Source organism: Brachycentrus maculatus, unplaced genomic scaffold (assembly GCF_059751285.1).
Source record: "Brachycentrus maculatus isolate JH-2025_06_01 unplaced genomic scaffold, ASM5975128v1 h1tg000050l, whole genome shotgun sequence".
Classification (NCBI taxonomy): Eukaryota; Metazoa; Arthropoda; class Insecta; order Trichoptera; family Brachycentridae; genus Brachycentrus; species Brachycentrus maculatus.
Window position 1 is genome coordinate 799080 of NW_028280804.1, and position 18871 is coordinate 817950.

General features: G+C 31.5%; 1 protein-coding gene across 1 annotated transcript; it reads right to left on the bottom strand.

Moving 5' to 3' along the window:
• Window positions 1-6266: 6266 nt before the first annotated feature.
• Window positions 6267-18734, bottom strand: Gnpnat (glucosamine 6-phosphate N-acetyltransferase). The gene is made up of 6 exons (XM_088277779.1): window positions 18638-18734; window positions 14468-14690; window positions 11573-11700; window positions 10769-10830; window positions 9619-9759; window positions 6267-8423 (listed from the first exon to the last, which is right to left on the bottom strand). Exons 1-6 carry the CDS (start codon window positions 18659-18661, stop codon window positions 8405-8407), a joined length of 597 nt encoding a protein of 198 aa, XP_088133905.1. The 5' UTR covers window positions 18662-18734; the 3' UTR covers window positions 6267-8404.
• Between the last annotated feature and the right edge of the window lie 137 nt (window positions 18735-18871).

Sequence of the window (18871 nt, forward strand, 5' to 3'; positions counted from 1 at the left end):
TGATTGATGACAGAAACCTGCATCTGCATCTGAATATTGTCAGCTAAGGCTAAATAAGGTAAAGGCATGGTAAATGATATTCATCATTAGTGTTCAGGAACGAAAGGCCAATGACTGACTTCAAATAAAAATTATGGATATGAACTTTTAAACACATGTTTTCTTCTGATGGCAATCAAAAACTTAACAGTATTATTGTGGATTTAAACATCTAACTAGGAATTCAAGGTAATTAAACTTCGTAACATGTTTTTACGATAATAGTGAATCTTTATATTATATAATTACATATATTGCTCGTTTGGATTTGAATCGAAGGACCTAGCCAAGATAGGCTGTGCTCATTGAGATGTGGAATGGTGTATATAATTTTTCTTGTAACAGTGATGTTAATCTCTTGAATTAATTAGGAAAATAAGTGTTAATTGTATATGAATTTCAACCATTTTAACACAAATTCATGGGCACTTGAAAGGTTGAATATAATATTCTATCATCATGATAGAATGTTCCTTGAAGGACAGGAAAAATGTTAAATATGTACCGAGTAATTTATTTTCAGCAACAGTATGGGCGTTTGTCCACTTCACGGAATTTTACCATCCGGCACGTCAGTTAGTGTTTTAAAACGACGATTGGCTTGGATTGGCTTGTGCTTTTGTCCATCTTTTTTCGGATCGGTGCTCTTGATCGGTCCGTGAACACGTTGCGCGTAAATTCGATCACGCTAAACTGTCGTAGTTGCTTTCATTTTTCAAAATCGGACTGCCGGACGGTCAAATTCCGGGTAGTGGACAATCACCCTATGTACTAATAATACTTCTTAATAATATCGAAAACAATATTTATAAAGTATAGTATGCCCTGATTAATTTTCTGCTTAATTTTGTCCACCTGCGTAGAGTAATGGTTAGCGCATTTAGCTGCCATGCTGGAAGCCCCGGGTTTGATTTCCAAGGTCGGTTTTTTACCCCAAATTATTTTTATGAAGAAATAAAAGATTAACTTGATTTCATGCTTCTATTCCTGTCCTCCAAATAATTATTTAACAAATAAATGAGGGTACTACATGCAGACTTAGAAATCTCTAATAGACCTCCATTTGAGATTCCAATATTTACATCTGATACCTTCGTATCAAATTTGTGTTTTTTATATTTTTCCTGAAATCAGAGCTATATTTAGTTGCTCGTCAAAATGCTAAAAAATATAATGTGTATTTCATGTTTCCAAAGATTATAAATAAACTAATTAATTTTCGTAATAATGACAGTGCAAAAGATGGGGTCAAACAATTATACTTTAAGCTTAAAAGGCAATAATGAAACCCCCATCCCGCTATTCGTCTAATTCATGTATTTTAAATGTCAAAAATCTCAATGTTGAAATGGGATACAGTTTTTACGTATTCTTGTAAATGAATAAGGTATAAATATAAACGTATTCTATGCCACATTACATATGTTTTATGATAAGTTACTTGAGAGTCGAAAATATGTTGATGTTTTTAAGAATTTAAATAAAAACCGCTTTTATTTTATTATTACGATCTAATAATTTCAATAAAACAATGCGATCCACCTGATTTTGAAATTTTGTATTGAGTATTTTGTTTCAATGAATCTTTATAATTTAAAAAAAAACTATGCAGTCATTTACTTTTCTTTTAAATATATTTTCTTACATAGGCTGGTTAATTTAATATAGTGGAGACTCTTTGATTCTCACTTGATGATATGTTGAATGATATTGGATATTTTGTTTTTATTATTATTGAGGAGTGATTTCTTCAAAAGTGGTATTTTCATTTGATACCGTGAATTAAATTATTATTTTATATTATATTGATAATGACTTGTATATTCCACAAGCTTAGGCGAGCACAATCACGAATGCCACAGCCAATGCTGCTTTTCTCGTCTACCCGTGTGTTTCTTTGATATTATCTTATTATTCCCTATGTAGCATCAGCCTGAGCTCCTCTACCAAAGTCAACTGTATCCCTCAAATATATTTCATTCCTAAATCCAAGTATTTGGAGCTTAGGACTCATCACTTTGCTTTAACCACTTCATGCTTTTGAACGAGCATTGTTCGCGGACAGCGCATATGATGTATCGCACCAACACAAGCGATGCTCAGGTGTTTCCACTTGTTTGCAGCACATAAGATAAACAAACTGATCTCGCCAGTTGCCACTAGATGCTTCTAGAGGTTAGAAAAGACTTATTGAAAAACATTATTATTTTATTATTATTATAGTTGTTTTTAATTTTTATATTAAGTTTTCTACATTTTCTATTGCTTGTGTTTTGTTTTTTTGAACTGGACAACTTTAAAGATGGAGACTGACCGGAGCATTTCGTTGTAACATAACGTCGTAACACCGCTCGCGGCGAGCATTACCGAGCATGCGAAACTATGGATTGAGCACTCGGCTCGGTGTACTGACTGCCTGAATGCTCGCATCGTAACGTGTTACGTTACGACGAAATGCTCCGGTCAGTCTCCACCTTAAAATTATGTACACTCTTTAAAAAAAAAATTATTACCTCTTACATTTAGTTCTGTTTTTATAAAAAAAAATACGAGCAGGAAATGGTTAATACAACAATCAATGTTTGAGTAAACACTGCATCAATCCGAAGCGGTATGAAATGGGTCATATAAAAAGTGGAAAAATACTCAATTAACGTAATACAAGGGTATTACAGAATAACACATGTGTAATTATAATACCCTTGTAATACTCCTGTGGCACAAAATACTACAAAGTAGGTTATAAAGTCATTAATTTGTAAGTTAATAACCATTATTTGCCTTTAAAAGGGTGAAGCAATTAAATTTTACTTAATCATTAATACTATCACTATATTTACACATTTTGACATACCATTACATCTTTTATTTATAATTTAAACACATTTTCTTATAAATAATTATTTTTAATCACAATAACAACAGTAAGCAAGTTATTAATCATTGAAATTTATAAATTATCCATTTAAGCTTTAAATGTCGACATGTTTAATACAATACATTATTACATACTACAAAACAAACATGTTTACTGAACACATCTCCCAATTTTTTTTATCTAGTAACTTTATCAAAGGATATTTTCCTTTCCACAAAGTACTAAGTACTGTAATGAATTAGCATTGTTTTAAGACAATCTCAACACTTGTTTTGAAGAAATTTATTATATTTTTTAATTTGAGATACAGTGTCACAACCCGTGTGCCAAACGTGTGTTGGGCATTATCAAAGGTTTCATACTGTGTGCCAACCGCGAGTAAAGAGTCAAATTATAAAAACCCTTTTATGAAATCACTTCTCAACTAAGCATTTTAGTGACAATGTTTATTGCATGTTAAAAACATATTTTGATGTGCCATGTCCAGGAAATGATATGAAAGTTTAGAATATAATTTGTAAATATAACATTATGCATACTTAACTTTTCTGGTTTTATAATGTCATGGTCAGTAAGCTGCTTGCGACATTTATGTTCAAGTAATCTTTGTATTTTATCTTCAAATTGTATTGATATTATAGTTTTAACTGTGGATTGTATGTAAATTTATCATAATAAATGCTGAGTCAATTAACTATCTTTAATTTATTTAAAGTATTATCTCGCTAGGATATTTTACTATGAACGTCATGCAGGTTTTCTACATGTGCACTTTCAACGACATCCGAAGTTAGATCAGATACTTGTTCCGATGATGAAATGGAAGTTCTTGAGTCTCTTCAGGTTGCTTATCATCCCAAATGCGGCAATTTTGCTTGTTGACGTACCCATTGAGGCAGAAATGGGCCTCATCGTTAAAACAAAATGTCGGTCAAAAACAGCGGATCTTGTTCGATCTTTTGAATAGCCCAACGATTGAAACGGTAACGGATAGGAATGCCAACCGGCTTTAATGAGCTTTTTAATGAGCTGCATTTATTTAAGCTTTCAAACCAAGATCCTTAGCTGTTGAGAATGGCACCGAACCGATAAATTGCAGCCTTGGCGTGAACTCTCTGCTACTGCCGCTATGTTCTCTTCACTATGTGCCAGATGTGGTCTAATTGGTCGGGTATTATCCACCAATGAACGTTGAGTCTCAAACTTGAGGACGGTATTGCGAAAAGTGGGTTCACTGGGTCAATTATGAATACCATAAGTTGATTTAAGCGCACGAAACACATTCTCAACTGAATGTGAATTTTCGTAATATATTTGAATAATTTATCAACGTTTTTGCAGTGTTTTGCAAGTCTTTCATGATCAAATGTCAAACAATACCAAACAAAATTACTATGACATTTCAATACAACTCAAGCTTGATCTGTCAATGAAAGTCTATTTGAAAAAAAAAATGAAATAATGGAAATACAAAATTTATTTTGCTCATAATTGAATTTAATGCTTTCTTAAAATAAAATATAATTTTAATTTTAACATAAAAAGTACATATCTATATTAATTATTATCTATATTTTATTTATTGTTTCGGCATTAACTTTGTGGTAAGACATGTTACAATGATTAAAGAAAACACTTCGTTTTTTACCACTTGAGTGGTAAAAAACGAAGTGTTTTCTTTAATCATTGTAATTATTATCTATATGAATTATTAATTATTACATATTATTACTGTATTTTTTTTTAATACCTACTCATGATTACTGTGTTAATGATAAAACTAATTAGTTTCATGGTAGTCACTAAATTATCCAATGCATGTAGACAGAAGTGTAATATTGGGATTTTACAACATTGATTGGATCACTGTATTAATTCTTTAGAAGCAGGACTGCTTGGAATTGTGAGGTTGAATGTGTCGCTCTAACTCTCCTTTCTGGATACTACAAACTCCATTATCAATGTTAACAGTGTGAATATTGAATATGTTCATCGGTTATAGTAGATAAGAGTTTTTGAAAAGGTGGTTTTTCAGTTTGGACCAAAATTCGGTGGGATTTCTGATAGCTTTAAGATCTGGCTAAGTTATTTCATGCTGAAGGTTCTATATCCGCAAATCTAAAATCACCGAAATTTGTGTTGGGACATTGTTTGGGCTCCTGCAATCTACCAACTGCTGATGCAGTAACTAACGAAAGTGTGCCTGTCTCTAACATTGGCCACATCAGGAATACAAAGCTCAAAAATATATGGAGGTGCTATAATATTGAGTACCTTAAACACCATGCTTTGAGGCACTGTTTAGAGAGGCCCATGATAGGGACACATACTCTCAAGTGATAGTCGATGTCGGGGGCAACTGACATTTCACATGAAGACGAAGAAACACTATGCGACAAAGTTAATCCATTCTAGACATGTCAACCAGTAAACATTGTCGACCAAATTTTGAGTGTAGTCCTTCTGGGCACATCAACCAGTAAACACCGTCGAGAAAAGTTAGAAAGCAATCCTATCTGGATACTTCAACCAGTGAACACCATCCAGTTTGCTGTTTGAAAGTAATCCCCCCTTCTAGACACTTCAAGTAGATGCAATGCCCTATGCACCATTTGGTGCGGAAAAAAGGATTAAAGAAAAAAGCCCAGCATAATATCTAATAATATATTAACACTAAAATTATACGTTTTCTGTATTACGAATTTTCTACGTAACAATTTTTAGGTACGATTTTCCAACTTCGTAATACGGAAGAGATTCGTAATACATAATACCCTAAATAAAAATATAACAAAAATATAATTGCCATTCTAAGTATTTATTATTCAGTATGCGTGTGCTGTGTGAATTAGTATGGTTATATTTGCGAGTGTACATATCGCTCACTCCTTTTAAGAACGTCATAAATCAAAAATCGTCAATTTTCAGTTGTGCATGTTTTCGGAATGCCCAGAAAATGTATTATATCCCAGCAAAAGAGGCATATTTTTAACTTAATATTTCCCCGCTACAGGGCAGAAAGTGTTGTTTTTGCATTTTGAAGAATAGGTATTATTTAATTATTTTTTTAAATATACTAAATATTTTTCAAATGGAGAAAAAACCTTCTGATTTTACCTAAAAAGATTTGTTGCACAGTAAAAAGTTCAATGGGTGATATTTATTTTTAATACATTGTATTATAATTTTAAACTTTAGTAACGTTCTCCTGAAAAATTAAGTTTTTTGATTTATGACGTTTTTGAAAGGAGTGAGCAATATGTAATGTTACATGACAATGTCAATCAAACATTGTCATTTTACGTCCATTAGTATGGTAATGTTTAGACAGGTGAAACACAATAACACATAGTTTTATCAATTTCTTTATTTATAATATAGAATGAATACATTTATTTTTGTTCAATAATTGTTAGTATTTTTCACATCTTAATCCCAAAACCAATGTTATTTAAAATAATAATAAAATAATGAAATTACGTACCAGGACAACCTCGATCATGTTACCATTCTATAAAATGTCATATTTTACTCTTTTATTTATTTATTACTATTTTTTCATCTATGCACAATTTTGTCACATCCAGAATTAGATCAACTGAGTAATTTTTAATTTATCAAAATATTTTAGTTTTCAATTCATGTTAATTAATACAGTGAAACATTTTTCAAAGAAACGAGAAGAAAAAAACCTCTAAGGTGAAAAATGTTACCTAGAGAAATGACTTTTATATATTTTTTTTTAAATATCATTCTAAAAAATCATAGTATATGTAGTGCTGCATTATTTGGCATTATTTATACACAAAAATACCACTAGATGAAAAGAGTACTAAAAATTTCCATATTTCTATATTGTCGCTGAATAAAAATGAGTTTTGTGATTATATTCTTTTTTAATAAGCAAACGAATCTATCACATTAAAAGCAAGGCATTATTTGGCTTTCATATACAAAGATACTATCAGAGTAAGGAAAAAAACTGATTTTCTAACAGATTTGACATTATTTGTAGACTAAATAAATAAAATCAGGGTCTATATGGAAAAAACTTTATTTAGTAGCACATCAGTTGGTAGCATTTACTGTGCAAAAATTTTGCAACATATAAAAGTGCTAAATAATTACAAGTCAATTAAAAAGTTGACATTGTTTTACAGATTTGTTTGTATGAAATATACACAAAAAATGTTAAAGGAAAGTTTCACTGTTATTTATTATTGTATAATATACAATCTAAAAGATATTCCGAAAGTATGATTTGCAAAATACACATTTTATAGACAAATATCATGATCCTACAAGCTGCTTACCACACAACAAGATAGAATCTCAACGCCATAATCAAACAGTCTCTGCAATATGTATCACCATGTCAACAATCCTTCAGTCGGAACTCGCAATCTGGCATTCGAGTGCAAATGTTTTCATTGCAAAAGCTATTGCGTTTTTTAGTAGAAAAAAGCACCAAACATAACCACATAGATACACAGCTGGCGGGAGTTATCACAACTAGATAAACAAATTGGGGTATGTCATACCGCGTAAATATCACAACTATTTACTTGACTTAATGTTTAGTTACATATACGAGAACACAACTAGCAATTCAAAACTGCTCTATGTCAATTTGGGATACATACAGAATGTACAAGATACATTATTTTAGCAGTAGGTAAATATAGGAAAATAGATCCATTTAATGATACCTAAAATTTATTTATCGGCAAATTACACTAAACAGGGTGGGCACCTTAATTTTTTTTACTAGTCAAAAAAATCACCAGACAGCCGACTACTTTTATTACCACTCAGAAGGCCACGCGCTCTTACATATGCATTTCTCTGAGTGAGACTTTATTTGACAAAAAAGATGTCACTAATGGTATCGTGGTTGATATTATCAAACAAATACATTAAAAAAAACATTTGAAAATGTTATTTTTCTTTTCATTTTAAAAACAACAAAATGACAAATAACATTTCATTGGGTATAGTTCAACACTATGATTTTAATTTTGTAATATTATATTTACGCAAAATGGAGGGAAGAACGTGCCTTTATAAAACAAGTTTACTCATTATATAAATATAAGTTACAAATTCAGGGAAAGAATACTAAATTTACTTGTAAACCCTATATTCCTCCCGAGTGAAAATACCATATTGACACTAAACAGTCGATTTCTTGCTAGTAAACACAAATAGTTATTCACAAATGGTACAAATGAATGAATCTTCAATTACACATTATTCCATGTTTATCCGAAGCCGTGCTGAAACAGAATAATAAGTCAATTTACCTAAAATAATTTTATTACAAAATAGAATGAGGGGATTGTCGGTGATTTTTATATGAATGATTGCAAGGAAACAAATGATAACAGGTGTAGAGGGAGATATTGACGTGTATGGAGTCGGGATTCACAGTCTCGGAGCAATGGTTTACAGCTTGGCATGCGCGGCGGTTGTCCTAGCGGCTAATTGTCAGGATGATGAATCAAATCTGAAAAAATACATAATTTTAATTGAAATCCCATGTCTACCTAAAGTACCGACTACCAATAGAGGTATTTCCAACACCAAAGAAATGGGAGGAATATTTTTTTCAAGAGGAGAAGGAACGATCAAGGGAACAAATGCCAGAGGATGCCCATGCCGCGAATATCTTTGCGATTTATACGAGGATATGGACTATTCAACGTATGAGGAGCTCAAGACATAACATAATAGACCAGAATGGCAAAGAAGGTGTCATTTGTTGCTGCTGACTAATCCGTAGGATTGAGACCATGGAAGAAGTAACCCTGTTATTCCTGGTTGATTCTTAACACATTGTTTACGGCGTGCACATATTTGTGCATTTCAGAAACCTTATGCTGTGGCGGTGTGCACATATTCATGTATTTCAGTTACCTTCAACTTCATATACAAAAAGCATGTCTTCTTGTCTTCCTTTACTGTTTAGAGGGTAGGTGTCACTATAATACAAAAATATTATTGATTCTTTTGTCATAATTTTTTCAATGCGATCTAATATCGCTTGTGTCAAATTACATTTCATTAACAGACTTCGCCGTAACCAATGTGTTAAAAATATTGTGAAATAGGACTTCATTTTCTTTTCGCCATAGTGGTGGCACTCAAATTTTACGGCAAATCATGCATGCCGCCTCTATGGCCGCAGTTGAGTGCTAAGTGTTAAAACATTGTTTGCGGGAAACGCTTAAAAGTGTCTTCAACATAACGTTGGTAGAGAGCGGGAGATGCTTATAAGCGTTCTATTTGCTTAATTTTGGTCTACCAAAATTAAACAAATAGAATGCGTTTTGTTGTTTGTTTTTTGGTGTTTCGCGCTAGAGCGTGAAACGCCAAAAAACATTGTACAGATCGGAGTTGGGTTTGCGGTTACTTCTGATAAGTATACGACCCTAATTAATATACTTATTAGCAGGGGCGTGCATTCCATATAGGCAAAAAGACAGTGCCTATCCTAACTTATACGCGTGACATATAAAAACGCAACCAGTACCTACCCTACCTTACAAAGTAGGTTATCTTACTACCCTAATTAATTCTCTGTGCACGCCACTGCCAATTAGGGTCGGGGTTGATGGAAAATCCGCCCGCCAACAATGTGTTAATATGTAGAATACAACACATTAGGAACGTTTTATTTTTTAGAATACTGCGAAAATTACCTTCTGTTCATGGAATTAGAATTTCCTGGTTCCAGATTAAAGCCCAAGGTCTTGTAGTACGCAATAAGACTATCCTTACAGTCCAGAGACATCTTGTAACATCCGAGGGAGTCTGCCAACAGGGTCACGGTCACAACAATTCTGGAATAATTATAATTGAATTCACTAACATTACAATCAAAATACATTGTCCTCTTTGGAATATTGCAAACTTGAGAATCCTGCACGTGTTAAACTGGATATTTTGCTTGCCTAGATAAAAGTAACAAAGAAAATGTTAAAAGTAACATGAAAAATAGTCAATTTATTAAAAAAATATATTGTTAACATGAACAGTGTTCATTTGCAATATGTTCTGAAATATTATTATTGGGAACTATAAAAAATTACAACAGAAATAAAATTAGAAAAGCAATTTTAAGTAAACTAAAAACATTAGGGAACAACAACGATTGACACTCATTCTAATTCAATATCTGACTCAATTCTGCATAATACTGAAGTTTTAAAAGTTAACTAAAAAGTTTTTTATACATATATGACCCTAACAATATAATTCTTTGAAATGAATATCCACAATAAGTCTATTTTAAATACTTGTCTGGTAGGATAGCATTCCTCGCGATTTATCATACATCGTTATGCCACACACTTGTCTAATAGATCGCATTTCGACTGCATTCAGTCTACTTTATCCTACTCTTGCCAACTCCAAACTTCCATACATTATGGTTGGTACCAGCACTTTTGTGCACCTTTCATTGTTAAGCTTTTATTTGCTATAAATATTACAATAACGTGTTTAATAATCTTAATTGGTTTCAGCATTGTAATACTGAGATAATGCACTGATAAAATATACATAAAATAAATGATTCATTGATTGAAGTGATAACAAACATAACGTCATTTTTATGATAGATAAATTTCCTGTGATTACCAACTACCAAATTATACTGCAAAGGATTATCAGTAATCAACACACATGAGTTATCAACAGCACACTTCATATTAATTTACAATCAGAAATATTTTGGTTTATGGTTTATTGTCTATAAGTTTATTGTTTAAAAAATAAAACTACTCTATGGATTTTATGGAATCTGAATGAAAAAAACGTGGGTAGGTTAAAAAAAATGGCGACACTCACAGTTTACCTAATTGGTTCCCTCTGTAGGTAGTATTCACCACTACATCTTCTAATCTGCCTCTCTAAAAAAAATATTAAATTATTCAGCAAAAATATCAAGACAAGATACTATCATAAAGTGTGGTTTGCGAAACTAAATTATATTAAAAATAACAACCGTTGAAAAGTAAATAAAAATTAACATGCGTGGATACATATTAGGGCAAAAAATAATATGAATTTTTGTTCATAATTGAGTATACATGTAACAAAGATTTACACATATGATATGCCCAAAATTTAATTGAATTGCAGAAGTTCCTTCTGTATTTTTTTGACTAATTTAATAATGTTTAGCTTCCGTGCTGGAGGCCCCGGGTTCGATTTCGAGGGGGGTTTTGATGTTTTAATGTAACATAACATACATATTATTTATTTATTTAAATTAAATAAAAATACTATATATTGCATGTGTGCATTTTTAATTTGAAATAATTCACTTTTTTCAGAGTTTATTTGGTAAATAAAAAATTGATAGGGGGGACTATACTATGCAGGAATACTATGTAGATGGAAACATTTGTAGCTTTCGAAACTAGTCGTAACAATATAATTTACGATGGTAAAAAATTAATTTTTATTTATTATTTAATCATGACATACCACAAATTGAATACCGAAACAATAAACAGATGCTAATACATATTTAGAATAACTTAGTATCCAGCAAACTAGGACAAATTATCTCACATTATCTTATGTGATCTAATCTAAATACTTGAAATTATCTTTATAAAAGCACTGATCAATTAAAAACAACATTACCAGTGAACAATTGTGTATGAATTTCTGCTCAACCGTCAGAGTTGCGCTTCCAATAATTTGTTTAGACCTTGTGTCTTCAATAACGGTTACAAAATAGCCTCCCGATTGCTTCATGTAATGAAATCGTTCTGTAATAAAAACAAACATAAAAAATTAATAAAATATAACATAATTAGTTTAAGGCTCAAAGAATATACAGTAAAACCTCGATATAACGGACCTCTATGTAACGAACTTCGGATATAACGGACAAAAAATCCGGTAAAATGTAAAAAAAAATTTAAAACCTCCTGTTAATATTATACATGCTTAAATTCAAGTGTCACCGGATGTAAACAATTTTAAGCGGCCATGATACTCATGTCATATATCACGTGAGTATGTATTATACTATATTAAACGCATTTTTATAATTTTTGAGAGTTGATCTTAAAAAAACACCAAACTTCAAAAGTGAAAACAAAACTTGATTCCTTTTTCAAAACAAGATTACCGAAAGCAAGCATGCTGAAATCAAACAGCAGAGTCACTGTACGACGAGCGTCCGAATACAATAAATATAATTTTCTTGGTATTTTTTATTGTTTATTTATATCTAAATACTGTTCATATTTATTTATTTTTTAATAAAAAAACATTTATTTTAAACCAATTTTTATATAACGGACATTTAGTTTTGATGGACACCCTCTACCTCTAATTAGTCCGTTATATTGAGGTTTTACATACACAGGTACATTTCATCTACCTTAGATTCAATGTTTCTATCCCATCATTTTCTAATTTTAAGTGGCATGTTAATCCTTCAGTGACGGAACATGACAAAAATAGGGATGAGGTTTCATTTTTTTAACATTATATGGCAGATGTACTTAAGTATGGCAGATTTATTTATTTAAACGAATAGCAGTTTTATTCATGCATAATAGAGTAATAAAACTACTTAATTCTCTCTTAAACAAATACTTTGGATCATAAAATGTATGTCAGACGTATTTATTCAAACAATAACATAGTTTTATGAACCATTTTAATGCTGAACAATTTTACCCACAATACGGGAAAATGTTTTTTGTACAGAAATTTTTTGGTGGAGCTGCATTTTAAATACTAAAAAAACATTATAGTTTTATCCAAGTTTATTTTATTTGACCAGTGACCGGGTTTCGGTGACCTGGTCGTAACATGTCGGTCAAATAAAATAGAAGTGGAAAAACTATATTGTTGTTTTATTATATATTTAAACTAGACTAGACTATTTTTATGGCACATATACATACAAAACAACGAAAATTTATCTTGATTATTAACCCAATATTGTATAACTTTCTGATATTTATAGAGGGTATGTCATGCTACACAAATAAAATAACATATTCACAATAATAATAGCGATTTAGTATTTAAAACTGAATAAATAAATTAAAAATTTAAAAATCATCTACGAATATATTTCCCTACACATACACCACACACTTCCCTTTTATAGTGAGCGCAAATGAATAATTTGACTGTCTGTTGCCTTTTGTATGCTGACGATGCTGTTCTTCTTGCCGATAGCAGAGAAGACCTGCAGGCGTTGGTGACAAAAGTGTATAATGTGTGCAAGGAAAGTGACTTATTGATGAATGTTAGCAAATCCAAGATTATGGTTTTCGAAAGAGAAGAATGCAGATCTGAATGTGAAATATTGGTAAACGGAGAGATTTTGGAACAGGTAGATGATTTCGTGTATTTGGGTAGTATGTTTTCTATGGATGGAAAGATTGATAAAGATATAGAAAGGAGAGTGAATGCTGGGAACAAAGTGAACGGTGCACTGAAATCAGTTATAGCAAATAAAAACCTATCAGCGGAAGCTAAACTGGCAGTGCACAACGGAGTCCTGGTTCCAACTCTAATGTATGGAAGTGAAACATGGAGTTGGCAAACGAAGGATGAAAGTAGACTGAATGCAGTCGAAATGCGATCTCTCAGAAGAATGTGCGACAAAACGATGTATGATAGATGTGCGAATAGTGAAATAAGGAAGGAATGCAAAGCTGAGATAAGCATTATCGATAAAATTAAGAAAGGTGTGTTGAGATGGTTTGGACATGTGGAACGAATGAGTGACGAAAGAACGGTAAAACAAATTTATGAGGCGAATGTGAGTGGGAAAAGAAGCAGAGGAAGACCGAGAAAAACATGGCACGATCAGGTATGCCAAATACTTGAAAGTGGTCAGGTTAGGAGTCGTAACAATCGGCGGGTATGTATGAGGAGATGCATGAACGTGGAAGAGGCGAAGAATGTTTGCAAGGACAGAGTGGTGTGGCGCTCTATTCTCTCTGCCTACCCCTGCGGAGAAGCGGCGTGATGGTTAGTTAGTTAGTTAGTTAGTTAGCAAATGAGTCCTGTTCGTGATTTTGCCCTCCGTCCTTATTACTGAATATAACACACTGCCTTTGCTTACTCCCTGGTATTTTTCATTAACATTGTAAGGGATACAACATCAAATTTTACAATTGAAAAAATATGAAAAAGTTTTTTTTTGTATAAATGTTTTTAATTCTTAATTAGTCAATACATTTAATGAAATAAATTGTAATAATCACATTTGCTGCGATACAACCTCTTACCCTACCGCTAAAAACTCACTGGCACCAGAGTCAAAAATTTAACTCTCAGCATTTTTGAAGTAGGATTATGAAGTCGAATGTATAACGGTTAAAATATAGCAAAGTAAGAAAAGTACTTAATTGTCTCATAAACAAATACTTCATACATACATTTTTTTTTTAAATAATGGATAGAAAGGGACGGGGCAGCCAGATAGTCACGAAGGTTGATCTTTGTTCAATGTATTTTTACATTCAAAGTTATGAAATAATTTAAATTTAATAATAAACTCACCGTCAAACTGTTGGCGAGTACAGTTGCCAACACTAGTGAGTTGACCGAGCAACTGCAAGAATCCTTTGTCGTAATCTCCCTTTTGCAACGGTCGCACCACCATCCACTTCTCTCCGGGATCCGCAGCCGAGATGGGAGGGTTGAACTTGGTCGGACTCTTGCCGAAGTCCAACTTGAGAAGCAGCGACGGAGGGTACAGATACTCTTCTGAGGTGCTGGCCACCTGTAACATAGCAAACATAAACACATTTCAGATGGGTAAATATCAATTTTACGCCTGCAGACTGCTAGCGACAGGATATGATAATCATGTACATATAGTTAGGACCTTAACAAAGAAATTGGTATATAATATTCATATGAAAACATTGGATAATTCCTTCTTTACTGCCTTTGAAATGAGGCCGGCACATAAGGTAAATATACCCTTCCCTTCCTTAAGCATAAATCGACCCAACGTGTTCTGAATACACGCTAGGCATATATGCATCAAATGTCTTAAAAGTATCACTGTGCAATTGAAAGTATACTCTTACAGATTTGACACAGTATTTTTCGTCAGTTTGTAATAATTAAATAAATTTAAAAAATATATATATATATTTCATGTATAAAGATACAATTCGCGAGTGTAACTTCGAGTCCCCTTGACGAAACATGTTTTAACATGCTTATAGCCACAGGTGAATGCTACACACAAAAAGAACAATGTGTATTATAGTCTAGAAAAAATTATTTTATATTTTAATATAGTTTTAGCATTTTAAAAATTACTATTTTGTCAGCATCTAGTGATTGTTAGCGATGTATTGAACGTGTTAACTAGTAAATAGCGTGACTCATGTACTAAAATTAAACAGATTAAAACACCAGACCTTTTCCACAACTGATTTTCAATTGTAAAGTCTGCATCCTTAGTGTAATGATTAGCTCATTTGGCTAAAATGCATTTGATTATAGGTACGATTCCCAGAGGTGTCATAATAAATATTAACCCTTGGCATTCAAATGCCGCCATAGAGGCGGCATGCACGGTTTACCGTATCATTTGAGTAACACTGCTATAGCGACAAAAAAATCAAATCAAATTTCTCAATATTTTGAATTTGTTATTTTATTTTGTTTTCAATATAATTAAACTAAAATCATATTACTACAATTAAACTATAATAAGTTACAGAATTTTATACTTTTTACTATTTTATTATTTTTTATACGGTAATATTTACTTTATATAACCCTTGACTGGTGAATCGCTAGACTGATCACATTGCCTTCATATAATAGTGTCAAATTGCGGTCCCGCGGTTAGTGTCGCGGACTCTTAAGTCAGAGTTTCTCGGTTCAAACCCACTCTTCCACAATTTGATACCTATTTCTAATAATGAGCCGCTTAGGCTCACAGAAAGAGTATGAAATTGAAATATTTGTGTAAATAATAAAAACACAAATATTTCACTTTTTTTTAGCAAATAAGCTTTGAGAAATCATTTGCAGTTCCCTATGCACTATGTTGTGCAAATGAGGATCAGAAAAAGATAACCGATTGATGAGTAAGACAGTTTATGGAAATAAGATCTGTGTTTAAGCTTTGCAAATTGTTTATAGTCTCTGGTTGGTTTCTGATTCTGAAATAAATGTTGGTCACAGTAAAAAAAAATATTTAGGTACTTAAGCGAAATCAAAAATTTAATCGATATTAATATTAGTAAGTCATATACATTTTAATTACTGGTAACTTACTTCTAAATTGACTATTGATAATATTCTACAAATATAAAAATCCTATTATTGCAATAATCATTTTTATCATAAAAAAATTCTTTTTCATCCCAAAATAAATTGACAAGACACGTAGGATTTATATTTATTTACATGTTTTTTTTTAATTAACATTACTTTAGAAATAACATTGTTTAGACTCCATGTATAAATTGTTATTCTGTTATAAAATGGATATGAAAATACTTATCAATAAATTTGTAATCTATCCAGTTCATGAAACAAAAATTGTGTGGTTAGTAATAGAGCTACCTAGAAGTGGTGCAGAATTTATTGGTGACGCAATTGTTAGTTTCAACACTTTCTCTTTTGCCAACCAAATACCAATTACAATAATTATACTGGGCTTTTTGTATCAGGTTATACGCAAAATAATTGAGACCATGTGGCTACAAAAAACAAATACGAATGTAGGGTATGGCACCTAATGATTACCAATAATTTAATAATTTACTTACTGCTATATTATTTCAGAAGTATTATTAATTTTATAATTTATTCACCACTGCAAGATGCCATGTCAAGAAACGAATGTTTCGTTATTTTTGGCATTATGAAAAAAAGAGATGATTATATTTATAATTTATATTTGAAGCACTCACTTTGTGATTTACCATTTTATAATTAATATGTAACTTTGTTTTAAAATCAATATAAATATATTATTATAACTTAATTATAATGTCTACCGGTTTCGAAGCTAACCGCCTCTTTATCAAGACTGATTAATACTCAATGTATTAATCAGTATTGATAAAGGAGAAGTTAGCTTCGAAACCGGTAGACTTTATAATAAAGTTATAAGAAAATATTTATAGTGATTTTAAAACAAAGTTACATTTTAATTATAATTATATTTCTTTATATTTCAATATAAATATATATATTTCAAACATGTTTTCCAGATAAATTTGAATGGATATAAAACATAATTTTTGCCCGTTTATTGGTCTAATAAGTGATCGCTAGCATAGTCTCATAGGTGTTCGATTCACATGTATCATTGTGGGTTTATTTGTGAAATAAAAATATTTTTTATTCACTTTCTGGTATCATCAATCTAAAGAACAGTATAAAAATAAATATCACACTACTAACAACAACAAAAATAATGCAAGTTTAGTAGACTCAGTTTAATGATATCAAATCAATCAGGAAATGGAAAGATAAAATAGGGGATGTTTTGTATTATGAAAAATCACTAAAAAGGGAGATTCATAAAATGAAAAATAATTTTAAAAAATCATATTTTCATGATAGTCAAAATATTATTGTCATATCTTTTAGGAAAATAATTATATGATTATCATATAGGCAGGCGCTGTGGCGAAGTTGGGTAGACGGTCGACTGCGAAACTGGCGTCGCGGGTTCGATTCCCGCCAATTGCAAAATGAATGCTTTAAAGATTTATTTTCAACTGGTCTGGGTGTTTGTGATGTATTTTCCACATTTACCTTCCCTATCCTTACTATCCTACCTGCAGACAAGCATCTGAAATAGACGCTTTGCGGGTTAATCCTTTTTTTTTTAATATATTCAATATTTTTAGTTTTAGGCTTCAGTTTGTTTTCCAGGCATGGAGCAAATAATTGCTGTTTTTAGATTTTTTAAAAATATCCTTAGTTTAACCGAGAAATCAATAGTCTGCTTTAATTCAAAACTGATTACATAAATGTACGCTCATAATACTCAAATAACAAAGTGAAAGACAATGTATTAATTTAGTATTTTATTCACATAGAATACAAGTTAATATAGTTGGAGTAATAAGGTATTTACTGGTTATCATGTTGTAAATCAGAATTATCTTAAGGAAGTGAGATAGCTACTTTGAATCACCTTGAAAGCCTATCATCGATATATCATAATTACATTTAAAAAATATTATCAGCAGCTTTAGAGATTGTGAATAATAAGGAGACAAAAGTGAAAGGAAATATTGACATAATACTTGTAAACCGCCAAATGATTTGGCTATATTTCTGGTTCTACATAATAATAATGCTTTTTTGTTTTTTTTTTGGCAAAGCACCAATAATGCAAATTATGGACTATTTTTTTTTTCTTCCACACTTGCTTAGGCATGCGTATTTGTACAAGTCGCACAATCACTTTTATAGATGTCAATGTGTGTAAAAAATATATGTTAAAAAAAAACTATTTCAAAAAGATAGACTAATCATTTTTATTTTCAAATTGTAAAAAAGTGTCCAAAAAAAAGTGAATTTATGCAAAATAAAATATTCAATTTAGCATAAAATGTCGCACTTAATCGTTTGGGCTGCTTAAATAAAATAAACAAGACACGTTACAGAATCCACATAATGTATTATTATGACGTACATCGAATAACATAAAATAAATAGACGTTTTAAAAAAATCCTTACCCCATTGGCGTTGGGAGCCCCCATCGTCCACGAAATTTGCCTGCAAATTATCGACGTGTTACGACTGACTGCTTAATTTACCATTTCCTAATAGACTGACATTGAAAACTCGCGGATAACTCGTTATCATTTACATTTTTCAAGTGCGCTAAAAAACAACTTTCACCTGTCACATTCCCGTGTTGGCTTCCCTGATTTTTTGAATATTATTGCCAGGTCGATAATGAATTTTAG

What these genes read in the sequence shown, in the direction of transcription:
- Gnpnat (XM_088277779.1), bottom strand. Translation starts at nt 18,661, where the DNA reads ATGGGGGCTCCCAACGCCAATGGG. An exon ending in GGGCTCCCAACGCCAATGGG is followed by an intron (nt 14,691 to 18,637) that starts GTAAGGATTTTT and finishes GCTATGTTACAG; the next exon opens with GTGGCCAGCACCTCAGAAGA. An exon ending in GGGAACCAATTAGGTAAACT is followed by an intron (nt 9,760 to 10,768) that starts GTGAGTGTCGCC and finishes TAATTATTCCAG; the next exon opens with AATTGTTGTGACCGTGACCC.